The following is a 13,465-nucleotide window of genomic DNA, read 5'->3' as shown; positions in this document are numbered from 1 at the left end:
GTTCTCCCCTCTTGAAATGCACACATTGATGTTTTTATGACGCCACCTCAGTTTACAACGAGGACATACTGTATGTTAACCATAGAACAGGAATTGAAATGTGCTATGTTGGCACAACAATGAAAGCGTGTGTGTCTTTAATCGCTGCTCAGTACAATATGACGATGGACACAAAGTTGTGTAAGTAAAGCAAATTTGTACAGACCCTGCATTTGCCGACACAAGCAGTTTCCATTTCAATGACCTTCAGTTCTGAAATAATCCACCTTACCAGCTCCACTGTGCTCTTTAGCAATTCAACGCTAGCTTATTGCATAGGTAGGTTTTTGTGTTAAATGTGTTGTCGCAGCTCATGTTGTGCGCTTGTCTGAAGACATCCACGCTGTCCCGTGTGCATCTCCATGTTGCGCCGGCAGCGGGGGCTTTCGTGCACCTGGTAGATCGGGTTGTGTAATGTTGTGGTGTCCTCGTGTTTCCACAGACGGAAGAGAAGGTGGGTCTCGGCGCCTTGGCTGAGCGGCGGACACGCTGCAGGCACACAACACATTGCACACACACACACACTCACTCTCTCAGTCACTGGGTAACACAATGCAGAGTTAAGTATTGTTTCCCTGAAATATTGTTAGTGGATGTTTATTGATTAGGACACACTAGAGTGTGCATAACGCAGGGGTCACCAACCAGGTCGCCCGTAAGGACCAGATGAGTCGCACGCTGGCCTGTTCTAAAAATAGCTCGAATAGCAGCACTTACCAGTGAGCTGCCTCTATTTTTTAAATTGTATTTATTTACTAGCAAGCTGGTCTCGCTTTGCTGGATGTTTTTAATTCTAAGAGAGACAAAACTCAAATAGAATTGAAAATCTAAGAAAGTATTTTAAAGACTTGGTCTTAACTTGTTTAAATAAATTCTTTTTTTTTTTTTTTACTTTGCTTCTTATAACTTTCAGAAAGACAATTTAGAGAAAAAAATACAACCTTAAAAATGATTTAGGATTTTTAAACACATATACCGTTTTACCTTTTAAATTCCTTCCTCTTCTTTCCTGACAATTTAAATCAATGTTCAAGTATTTTTTTTTTTTATTGTAAAGAATAATAAATACATTTCAATTTAATTCTTCATTTTAGCTTCTTTTTTTTTCGACAAAGAATATTTGTGAAACTTATTATAATTAAAATTCAAAATATTCTGGCAAATCTAGAAAATATGTGGAATCAAATTTAAATCTTATTTCAAAGTCTTTTGAATTTATTTTAAAAATTTTGTTTTGGAAAATTTATAAGAAATAATGATTTGTCTTTGTTAGAAATATAGCTCGGTCCAATTTGTTATATATTCTAACAAAGTGCAGATTGGATTTTAACCTACTTAAAACATGTCATCAAATTTCTAAAATTAATCTTAATCAGGAAAAATTACTAATGATTTTCCATAAATTATTTTTTAATTTTTTCATAAAGATTTGAATTAGCTAGTTTTTGTCTTCTTTTTTTCCGGTTGAATTTTGAATTTTAAAGAGTCGAAATTGAAGATAAACTATGTTTCAAAATTTAATTTTCTTTTTTTTTTTTCCTGTTTTCCCCTCTTTTAAACCGTTCAATTAGGTGTTTTTTTTTCATCATTTATGCGCTACAAAAAACCATCTGTAAAAGGAAAAAAAATGTACGACGGAATGACAGACAGAAATGCCCATTTATATATATATATATATATATATATATATATATATATATATATATATATATATATATATATATATATATATATTATATATATATTAATTCTCAAATTAATCTTAATCAGGAAAAATTACTAATGATGTTCCATAAACTATTTTTGTAATATTTTCAAAAAGATTCGAATTAGGTGGTTTTTGTCTTCTTTTTTGCGGTTGAAATTTGAATTTTAAATTGTCGAAATTGAAGATAAACTATGTTTCAAAATATAATTTTCATTTTTTTTCCTGTTTTCTCGTCTTTTAAACCGTTCAATTAGGTGTTTTTTTCATCATTTATTCGCTACAGAAAACTTTCTGTAGAAGGAAAAAAATGTACGACTGAATGACAGACAGAAATACCCTTTTTTTTTTTCATATTTATATTTATATATATTTATTTATCCGTAAAAGGAACAAAAATGCCCTTTTTTTTCATATTTTTTTGTGTCTATATATATTTATTGTGAGAAATCATTAAGATGATCAGTGTTTCCACAAAGATAAATATCATTAATTATTACTAATAACATAGAGTTAAAGGTAAATTGAGCAAATTGGCTATTTCTGGCAATGTATTTAAGTGTGTATCAAACTGGTAGCCCTTCACATTAATCAGTACCCAAGAAGTAGCTCTTGCTTTCAGAAAGGTTGGTGAAAGAGTGGAAATTGAAGATAAACTATGTTTCAAAATTTAATTTTCTTTTTTTTTCCTGTTTTCTCCTCTTTTAAACCGTTCAATTAAGTGTTTTTTTCATCATTTATTTTCTACCAAAAACTTTCTGTAGAAGGAAAAAAATGTACGACTGAATGACAGACAGAAATACCCTTTTTTTTTTTTTTCATATTTATCTGTTTCTATATATATTTATTGTGAGAAACCATTAAGATGATCAGTGTTTCCACAAAGATAAATATCATTAATTATTACTAATAACATAGAGTTAAAGGTAAATTGAGCAAATTGGCTATTTCTGGCAATTTATTTAAGTGTGTATCAAACTGGTAGCCCTTGGCATTAATCAGTACCCAAGAAGTAGCTCTTGGTTCCAAAAAGGTTGGTGACCCCTGCTCTACATAACGTGTGGTTGTGTTCCAAGTATGCATGCTCATTATTTCTCTGTCATTTCTCTTTTTCTTCTGTTGATGCCGTCGAGTCAAATGCCTTTTTCTCTCTCGGCTTTCTTTCACACTCCCGTTTCCCTTTCCCTCCTTGTGTCGTCTCTTCCATTTTGCCGTTCTGGCGTCCCCTTGCACCCACAGTAAGAAGGTATCACGTAGCGAGAGCGCTCGCACGGATCGACAGCTCTCGCGCCGCCGCGGCTCGTCCCGAAACAAACAGTCCCGCTCTCGTAGCGACGTCGACCTGCAGCCGTCCACCATGACCACCATAGCGGCGGCGCTCAACCCCTTTTCGTAAGATGCACAGCAGGGACAGACCCCCCCCGGGCTGAAAGTCCAGTAGAACGGTGTCGGGACCGGTTGAATATTGATCACTTACTACACCCTCGTTCCTTTCTTGCCGCAGCAATGAAGGAGCCATTCAACTCCAGGAGGGCTCCGCCTCCTCGCCCGCCAGCCCCGCCCCTCAGCCGGAGGAGATGGAGCCACGCCTCCTGGAGTTTGAGCAAGACCCGCCCAACTGGAGGGAGCTGGCCTCCCCGGAAGCTCTGTCCAGCCTCAGCAAGAAGGAGACCAAGAGGCAAGAGGTCATCAACGGTGAGGCATTTTGACCTTTATCAGTATCGGTCTCTTCTTCTTTTTTTTTTTTATATATAATTACAAAACCCAATATCAGTGAAGTTGCCACGTTGTCCATCCATCCATCCGTTTTTTACCGCTTATTCCCTTTTGGGGTCGCGGGGGGTGCCTATCTCAGCTACAATTGGGCGGAAGGCGGGGTACACCCTGGACAAGTCGCCACCTCATCGCAGGTTGGCACGTTGTGTAAATGGTAAATAAAAACAGATTACAAATATTTGCAAATCCTTTTCAACTTATATTCAATTGAATTCACTGCAAAGACAAGATATTTAATGTTGGAACTGAGAAACCTAATTATTTTGCTTAGAATCATCCATCCATCCATTTCTACCGCTTATTTCCTTTTGGGGTCGCGGTGGTGGTGGCGCCTATCTCAGCTACAGTCGGGCGGATGGCGGGGTACACCCTGGACAAGTCGCCACCTCATCGCAGGGCCAACACAGATGGACAGACAACATTCACACTCACATTCACACATGGAAAAAAATGGAATCCTTAACTTAGAATTTAATGGCGGCAAGACATGCAAAAAAGTTGGCACAGGGGCATTTTTACCAGTGTGTTACATGGCCTTTCCTTTTAACAACACTCGGTAAACATTTAGGAACTGAGGAGACCAATTTTTGAAGCTTTTCAGGTGGAATTATTTCCCATTCTTGCTTGATGTACAGGGGCCGTATAGCCCGGTTGGTAGAGTGGCGGTGCCAGCAACTTGAGGGTTGCAGGTTCGATTCCCGCTTCCGCCATCCTAGTCACTGCCGTTGTGTCCTTGGGCAACAAGACACTTTACCCACCTGCTCCCAGTGCCACCCACACTGGTTTAAATGTAACTTAGATATTGAGTTTCACTATATAAAGCGCTTTGAGTCATTAGAGAAAAGCGCTATATAAATATAATTCACTTCACTTAAGTTGTTCCACAGTCCGGGGTCTCTGTTGTGGTATTTTAGGCTTCGTATTGCGCCAAACATCTTCAAAGGGAGACAGGTCTGGACTACAGGCAGGCCAGTCTAGTACCCGCACTCTTTTACTACAACGCCAGAGTGTTGTAACACGTGGCTTGGCATTGTCTTGCTGAAATAAGCAGGGGCGTCCATGAAAAAAGACGTTGCTTGGATTGCTCCAAAACCTGTATTAATGGTGCCTTAGTTACCCATGCCTTAGGCACTAATACATCAGGGGCGGCATGGCGTAGGGGGTAGAGCGGCCTTGCCAGGAACCTGAGGGTTGCAGGTTCGCTTCCCACCTGTTGACATCAAAGTCGCTGCCGTTTTGTCCTTGGGCAGGACACTTCACCCTTTGCCCCCGGTGCCGCTCACACTGGTGAATGAATGATGAATGAATGATTGGTGGTGGTCGGAGGGGCCGTAGGCGCAAAGTGGCAACCACACTTCCGTCAGTCTACCCCAGGGCAGCTGTGGCTACAGATGTAGCTTACCACCACCAGGTGTGAATGAATGATGGGTTCCCACTTCTCTGTGAGCGCTTTGAGTATATAACAATAGAAAAGCGCGATATAAATCTAATCCATTATTATTATTATTATCCCCATACCATCACAGATGCTGGCTCTTGAACTTTGAGCCTATAACAGTCCGGATGGTTAGTTTCCTCTTTGGGTCCGGAAGAAACGACGTCAACAGTTTCCAAAAACAATTTGAAATGTGGACTCGTCAGACCACAGAACACTTTTTCACTTTGCATGAGTCTATCTTAGATGAGATCGGGCCCAGCGAAGCCAACGGCCTTTCTGGGTGTTGTTGATAAATAGCTTTGGCTTTGCATAGTAGAGTTCTAACTTGTACTTACAGATGTAGCGACAAACTGTAGTTACTGACAGTGGTTTTCTGAAGTGTTCCTGATCCCTTGTGGTGATATCCTTTACACACTGATGTTGTTTTTTTTTATGCAAGGTCACAGGCATTCAATGTTGTTTTTTGGCTTTGTCGCTTATGTGCAGTTATTTTCTCCAGATTCTCTGAACCTTTTGATGATATTACGGACCCTAGATTGTGAAATCCCTAATGTTGTTTTTAAACTGTTGGACAATTTGCTCACTCATTTGTTCACAAAGTGGTGACCCTCGCCCCATCCTTGATTGTGAATGACTGAGCATTTCATGGAAGTTGCTTTTATACCCAATCATGGCACCCACCTGTTCCCCATTAGCCTGCTCACCTGTGGGATGCTCCAAATAAGTTTTTGATGAGCATTCCTCAACTTTGGTCCTTGGTCAACAGCCATACAGGTCACACTGAGGGTGGCCGTATAAACAACTTTAACACTATTAGAAATATGCGCCACACTATGAACCCACACCAAACAAGAAGGACAAACACATTTCGGGAGAACATCTGTACCGTAACACAACAGAACAAATACCCAGAATCTCTTGCAGCACTAACTCTTCCGGGACGCTACAATATACACTCCCCCGCTACCTCCTACCTCCACACCGCCACCCAGCCCCCCCTACCCCGCCCACCTCAACCTCCTCATGCTCTCTCAGGGAGAGCATGTCTCAAAGTCCAAGCTGCTGTTTTGAGGCATGTTGAAAAAAAATAATACACTTTGTGACTTCAATGAGTTAATTTTTTGGGGGAAAACCTTGTTACATTGTTTAATGCATCCAGTGGGGCATCACAACAAAATTAGGCATAATAATGTGTTCATTCCACGACCATATATATCAGTATCGGTTGATATCGGAATCGGTAATTAAGAGTTGGACAATATCGGATATCGGCAAAAAAACTATATACGTTGATAAGCATTCTCGTATTTTCTGTACCATCCAGGAAGAAATGATGTCAAGCAGCTTAAAAAGACGTGAAGGTGCCTCAAAGTAATTAATTGTATTCAAAAGTTTGCAATACGTAAGGGTTCCTCACGAGGAAACCTTACAATGTATTAAATCCATAAACCGATATACAATTAAGTAGATCGGTAAGTTATTGTGATGTAGAGAAATCCCATCACCAATTTTCCCAGGAGATTTCTCATATTTTGAAATGCAATTATTGATGCTCTTTTGCATGAGGCACACGTAATATAGGTGAAGTGTGTGAAATGTGAATTATATTTATATAGCGCTTTTTCTCTAGAGCAGGGGTCGGGAAGCTTTTTGGCTGAGAGAGCCATGAAAGCCAAATATTTTAAAATGTATTTCCGTGAGCGCCATATCACATTTTTTAACACTGAATACAACTAAATGCGTGCATTTTTTAAGTAAAACCATCATTTTTAGAGTATAATAAGTCTCTAATTATTTTTAATAACATTGTTATTTCTTGAACAGGTGCAGTAGGAAACGGATGGATGAGAATGTTTTATATTTTGAACGTTATTTTTAACATCGTAATTACCAGCGGAATTATTCATTACTTATCGTGTTAAGCAATGTCAGCTAAGATTTATCTGAGAGCCAGATGCAGTCATCAAAAGAGCCACATCTGGCTCCAGAGCCATAGGTTCCCTACCCCTGCTCTAGAGAATCAAAATGTTTTAAATAGTGTAACCCATTTAAAGTTAAAGTTAAAGTACCAATGATTGCATACTTGCCAACCCTCCCGGATTTTCCAGGAGACTCCCGAAATTCAGCGCCTCTCCCGAAAACCTCCCAGGACAAATTTTCTCCTGAAAATCTCCTGAAATTCAGGCGGAGCTGGAGGGGGCGTGTATAAAGAGCGTGTCTGTCCAATGACGTTATAACTGTAGAATGATCGAGGGCGAGTTCTTGGTTTCTTTTGTGGGTTTATTGTTAAGCAGTTTCATTAACGTCCTCCCAGCGCGGTAAAACAACACACAACAACAGCAGTCCGTTTTTGTCTACCGTAAAGCAGTTTGTCTGCCGTAAACAGCAATGTTGTGACACTCTTAAACAGGACAATACTGCTATCTACTGTACATGCATATGGTTAGAAAAACAAGGATGGACAATTCAACCCTTAACTCAACAATGAGTAGATGAGTGTTATGTGTGTGTATATGTGTAAATAAATGAACACTAAAATTCAAGTATTTCTTATATATATATATGAAATACTTGACTTGGTGAATCTCGCTGTAAATATACTCCTCTCCTCTTAAACACGCCCCTAACCACACCCGCCACCTCCCGAAATCGGAGGTCTCAAGGTTGGCAAGTATGAGAGATTGTCTCACACACACACACACACTAGGTGTGGTGAAGTTTGTCCTCTGAATTTGACCCATCCCTATTTGTTTGTGAAATCTGATGCTGGTTCAAAAATAATGTTTAAAAAAGAAACAACTTAAAGCCTAGTGCAGCTGTTTACTGTTGTATAATATTCATGTGTAAATAACTTTTAATGCAAATGAATATCGGGTCCAAATATTTTTAATTATCGGCCTCCTTGACTATTAATAATGGGTAACGGCCCTGAAAAAAACAAATCGGCTGATTTCTATTACATATATATATATATATATATATATATATATATATATATATATATATATATATCTTGATTGGATTATCCAGAGAATAGTGCTCGATACCGTGGTGATTGCCCTCTCAATGGAGGGTGCTTACAGACATCAGTCGTTTACCAAGCAAAGGTAACACGCAAGGACATTAACACATCCGACACGTATGTAGGATTAACCGAAGGAGCGTTCAAAACAAGATGGAATAATCACAACGCCTCCTTTAGAAACCAGACTTTGCGGAATTCTACAGAACTCAGCAAACACATTTGGAACCTCAAAGACAATAATGTTGAATATTCAATAACATGGCAAATTCTTGCATCCAGCACACCTTACAACAGTGGTAATAAAAGATGCAACCTATGCTTAAAAGAGAAACTGTTTATTATATATCACCCAGACCTGTCATCCCTCAACAAGCGCAGTGAAATCATTTCAACATGCCGCCACAGACGGAAACACCTCCTAGGTAACACATGAGCCAATCACCACGCCCCTACGCCTGCTTGTACCCACCCACTCTGTGCCCTATACAAACCATTGTATGTGAATGCTTCCATTAAAATCTCCTGATGATTGAGGGAACCCCTCATGAAACAGTTCTGTAGAGATGAAGTAGTCTTGTGATTTTTCCCACACTTACATATATATATATGTATATATATACCGGTATATTCATTTCTTCTTGTGTTTCCACCTGTCTCAGAGTTGTTTGCCACCGAGCACGCCCACGTGCGCATGCTGAGTGTCCTTCAGATGATCTTCTCGAGGCCCCTGGAGAGAGAGGAGCTGCTGAGCGCCACAGAGCTGGCTGCCATCTTCCCCAACCTGGACGAGATCATCGAAATGCACTGTGAGCGTCTCACACCACAAATACGCCACCTTTCGAAACACATCAACAAAACATGTTTGTGTCTTCCGGCCAGATAACTTCTACGAGAGCCTGAAGAAACTGCGTCTGGAGGACAACTTTGTCGTCAAGTCCATCAGCACCACAGTCCTCAACAGAGTGAGTCATCGCAGTCTTTTTCTCCTTTGTTGCCTTTTTGGTCAACTTTTAGTTATAAAACGATGATAATCACGAGAAAGGTCCGATAATATTCGCCAGTCCTTATGTGTGCGCCAAGTTTGGTGACTTTTGAAGCATTTTAAAGGGGTCAAATTACAGCGCAAAGAGGCAAAAATTGCATTTTTTGCGCAAATTTTATTTTGAAGGGGTTTTTGCCAACTTCCTGTAGATTTTTGCTGAAAGAAGTGAGTGTATGAAAATTGGGTCTAAGTCAGACCTACATAGGAGTTTTTGTTTCATGTCGCTATGACATTCCTAACAGAAGTTACATGCAGTTTTGTCTGTAATTTTTTCCTAGGGGGCGCTAGAGCGCAATTTTCATTTTGGGGGATTGGTTGCTTAATATGTTGGGAAGGTTTGCTATACCGACGTGTGTGTCAAATTTGGTTAGTTTTGAAGCATGTTAAGGGGGTCAAATTACAGCGCGTAGGTGCGGAATAATAATAAAACACAGCAGTTTCAATAGGGTCCTTGGCCCATGGCAAAGGTCTCCTGTGGAGTCCTTTGCCATGGGCCAAGGACCCAACCGTAATAATTCAGTTCAGTGGTTGCTGCGTAAATGCTATATATTATCCATATATAATACATTTAAATTCACAAATAACTATAACATATAGAACATGCTATACCTTTACCAAACCATCTGTCACGCCATCCATCCATTTTCTACCGCTTATTCCCTTTGGGGTCAGAGGTCTAAAACGGTGGTATTGTTGTGTGTGGACACGGATAATGTTAGGTGTGATGTACCCTGGATAACCTTAGTGTAAACGGGGCCAAATAGTGCTTTGGGGGCTGGGCGGTATGGCAAAAAAAGAAAAATTATCACGATTAATTTGTTCATATCATCCGATCTCGATTAATATCACTATTTTTTTTAAATAATATTAAAGCGGATTGTCTCCGCCTATTGCCTGATTGTAGCTGAGATAGGCACCAGCACCCCCCGCGACACAAAAAGGGAATAAGCGGTAGCGGTAGAAAATGGATGGATGGAATATATGCTAACAACTGACAACTGTAGGGCTTCACGGTGGAAGAGGGGTTAGTGCGTCTGCCTCACAATACAAAGGTCCTGCAGTCCTGGGTTCAAATCCAGGCTCGGGATCTTTCTGTGTGGAGTTTGCATGTTCCCCTCCGGGTACTCCGGCTTCCTCCCACTTCCAAAGACATGCACCTGGGGATAGGTTGATTGGCAACACTAAATTGGCCCTAGTGTGGGAATGTTGTCTGTCTAGCTGTGATGAGGTGGCGACTTGTCCAGGGTGTACACCGCCTTCCGCCCGATTGTAGCTGAGATAGGCGCCAGCACCCCCCGCGACCCCAAAAGAGAATAAGCGGTAGAAATGGATTGTTCATATCATCCGATCTCGATTAATATCACAATTTTTTTTAAATAATATTAAAGCCTATTGTCTCCGCCTTCCGCCCGATTGTAGCTGAGATAGGCACCAGCGACCCCAAAGGGAATAAGTGGTAGAAAATGGATGGATGGAATATGTGCTAACAACTGACAACTGTCATGTTGTTCATATCTACGATTGTGCTTACTAAAGGTGGATCAGTACAGGTAACCCACGCTACTCTCCGTACCTGGTTTCAGGGCCACGGTTTGGCTTCTTTTTCCGTACGTTTTGGGGGTGTAAAGAGTACAGCTTTTTGCCTTTTTTGTTGTTGTTTTTTTTTTGCTTGTCATCCTACAGCAGTGACCCCCAATTTTTGATTTTATTTTATTAAATTTGTTTTTTTTTTTTGTTTTTTTTTAGCTTTTTATTAAATCAACATAAAAAACACAAAATACACTTACAATCAGGGCACCAACCCAAAAAACCTCCCTTTTTCATGCCCAAAAAAAATAACCCCCCCCCTTTCTCAAAAAAAGGTTTTCTTTAATCTAGCAATTAGATTTATAATGTGAAATTAATGTATGAGGTAAGCCACTCTAAATATTTCAAACCTTCTTTTTATATACATTTGATGATTATGGCTCACAGCTTATTATTCATCCATCCATCCATCTTCTTCTGCTTATCGGAGGGCGGGTCGCGGGGGCAGCAGCCTAAGCAGAGAAGCCCAGACTGTCCTCTCCCCAGCCACTTCGTCTAGCTCTTCCCGGGGGATCCAAAGGCGTTCCCAGGCCAGCTGGGGGACATAGTCTTCCAAACGTGTCCTGGGTCTTCCCCGCGGTCTCTTACCGGTTGGTAGTGGCCTAAACACCTCCCCAGGGAGGCGTACCGGGGGCATCCTGACCAGATGCCTGGACCACCTCAACTGGCTGCTCTCACAAAATATCACAAAATAAGGGGTTGTCAAAACTATTAGAACAAAAACAAGCTTGACATATTTCACTGTGCATGTAATTAGTGTATATCCCTGATTGTCTCTGTGTGCGGGGGTTCTCCTGGTGCCGACAGTTCTCTCGGGAGCCCGGTAGACAGGTTTCAGCACGTCTTTTATTGTCATATATATGTCAGAATTGCTTTCCAGCGGTCTCTGTCTCATCCGTGTGTGTCTCTCTCTCTCTGGCTTCAACTCCAACACGGCGTATCGCACCGGCTGCTGCTAATAAGGGCGACAGGTGATTAGATCATCCTTCCCAGCTGGGCGTTCTATTCACCTGCCGCTGGCTGCGAGGCCGGGCCATACACACCCCATTCCTGCAGGAGACGCGCCGACCACGCCCTCCTCCACAATCACATAATAGTTTCATATTTGAAGTTGATTTCCTTGCACGTGTCGGTCAAAGATATGGAGAACCTTCTGGTGAGAATTATGTACGAAACCCCAAACCAGTGAAGTTGGCATGTTGTGTATTCCGTAAATAAAAACGGAATCCTTTTCTACTTATATTCAATTGAATAGACTGCAAAGACAAGATACTTAATGTTCCAACTGAGAAACATATATATTTTCTGCAAATATTCATTAACTTACAATTTAATGGCAGCAACGCATTGTTGTAACACTCGGCTTGGCATTGTCTTGCTGAAATAAGCAGGGGCGTCCATGATAACGTTGCTTGGATGACATTTGAAGTTGATTTCCTTGCACGTGTTGCAGTTCGAGGGCACGGAAGGCGAATGGTTCCAGAAACTGACGGCCCGCTTCTGCAGTCACCAGTCGTGGGCCCTAGACCAGATCAAGAGCCGGCAGAAGAAAGAACCTCGCTTCAACTCGTTCATACAGGTAACTCCCACACATTACCAGATAGTGAAAGAAAAAGAAGAAGAAGAAGTCACGTTGTTCCTGAACCATGTGCATGCTTTCTCGGCAGGAGGCGGAGAGCAAGCCTCAGTGTCGGAGGCTGCAGCTGAAGGACATTATTCCCTTTGAGATGCAGAGGCTCACCAAGTATCCTCTGCTGCTGGAGAACATCGCAAAGAACACTGGTATGTGTTTTATTTTCTTGTGGGAAGCAAGCAAGTTTCCTAAAAAAAGTAGTCGATTTGACACCTGGCAAAAACTGGGATTTTGGGAGGAAAGGCAGACACTTAAACAACATCCAACTAGGGCTGGGCGATATATCGCGGGATCGTCTCTGCGATATAGAAAATGACTATATCGTGGTATTCGAGTACCGTATTTTTCGGAGTATAAGTCGTACCTGCCGAAAATGCATATTAAAGAAGGAAAAAAACATATATTAGTCGCACTGGAGTATAAATCCATATTTTTTTTATTTTTATTTTTCTTTGTCATGAAAAAGGGAGGTTTTTGTGGTTGGTGCACTAATTGTAAGTGTGTATTGTGTTTTTTATGTTGATTTAATTAAAAAATATATATATATTAGGGCTGGGCAACGTTTAAAATTTTTAATCGAAGTTAATCGCACTATTTCTCCGATTAATCGCGATTAACTGCATTGTATACGCAAAGCCCAATAATGAATTCAAAAGTAGTGTGTAGTGCACCTTTATTGGAATAATCTCCCACATGAACAAAAGCGCCAAAACATTTGTTGTGCAAACACAATTTAAATCAGTCCTTGTTAAACAGTAGCAGTTAAATAGCATATTTTATGAAAATCAACTCCAAAAATGTAAATACAAACATTTAAGCTTATTGCCACTGCCAGGGTATTTAAGTTATCCTGTTTGTTATGGAAAATAAATATAATCTACATACAAATCTCTGAGCCACAATCATAACATCTGAACAGGCAATTTCTGAGGTAACAGCAGAAACATTTTTTTTATCAGGGTCTTATGTTTAAAAAAACTATATTATAGGTAGTGGGCTGTTTTAGGGAATTTTTGATCAAATTATCCATAGTAGCAATATTAATAATGTTGTGTTTATTCTGCGTAGTGCACTTAAAATAATTATGACCATATCTAGGAATTGATATGATGGGAATTTTCCGATTGTTTGCTTGGTGCTTTGATAAACTGAACGCATATACATGGTACTATATTGTGATGTTATGAGCCAGGGAAAAAAATAACTACCCTACCCAGCAT

At 40.4% G+C, this 13,465-nt stretch overlaps 1 protein-coding gene across 2 annotated transcripts in view; it reads left to right on the top strand.

Annotated features, from left to right (window-relative positions):
• The window catches only part of arhgef1b (Rho guanine nucleotide exchange factor (GEF) 1b), a 155,108-nt gene that overhangs the window by 103,394 nt on the left and 38,249 nt on the right, over nucleotides 1–13,465 (top strand). For both annotated transcript variants that reach the window (XM_061915057.1, XM_061915056.1), the window contains exons 14-18: nucleotides 3,249–3,439; nucleotides 8,643–8,789; nucleotides 8,863–8,945; nucleotides 12,066–12,191; nucleotides 12,280–12,394. In XM_061915057.1, coding sequence (XP_061771041.1) covers nucleotides 3,249–3,439; nucleotides 8,643–8,789; nucleotides 8,863–8,945; nucleotides 12,066–12,191; nucleotides 12,280–12,394 — 662 coding nt within the window. The remainder of the gene's footprint in view (nucleotides 1–3,248; nucleotides 3,440–8,642; nucleotides 8,790–8,862; nucleotides 8,946–12,065; nucleotides 12,192–12,279; nucleotides 12,395–13,465) is intronic.

This window comes from Nerophis ophidion, linkage group LG11 (assembly GCF_033978795.1).
Source record: "Nerophis ophidion isolate RoL-2023_Sa linkage group LG11, RoL_Noph_v1.0, whole genome shotgun sequence".
NCBI classification, from domain to species: domain Eukaryota; kingdom Metazoa; phylum Chordata; class Actinopteri; order Syngnathiformes; family Syngnathidae; genus Nerophis; species Nerophis ophidion.
This window is presented reverse-complemented; position numbering and strand designations above follow the sequence as displayed.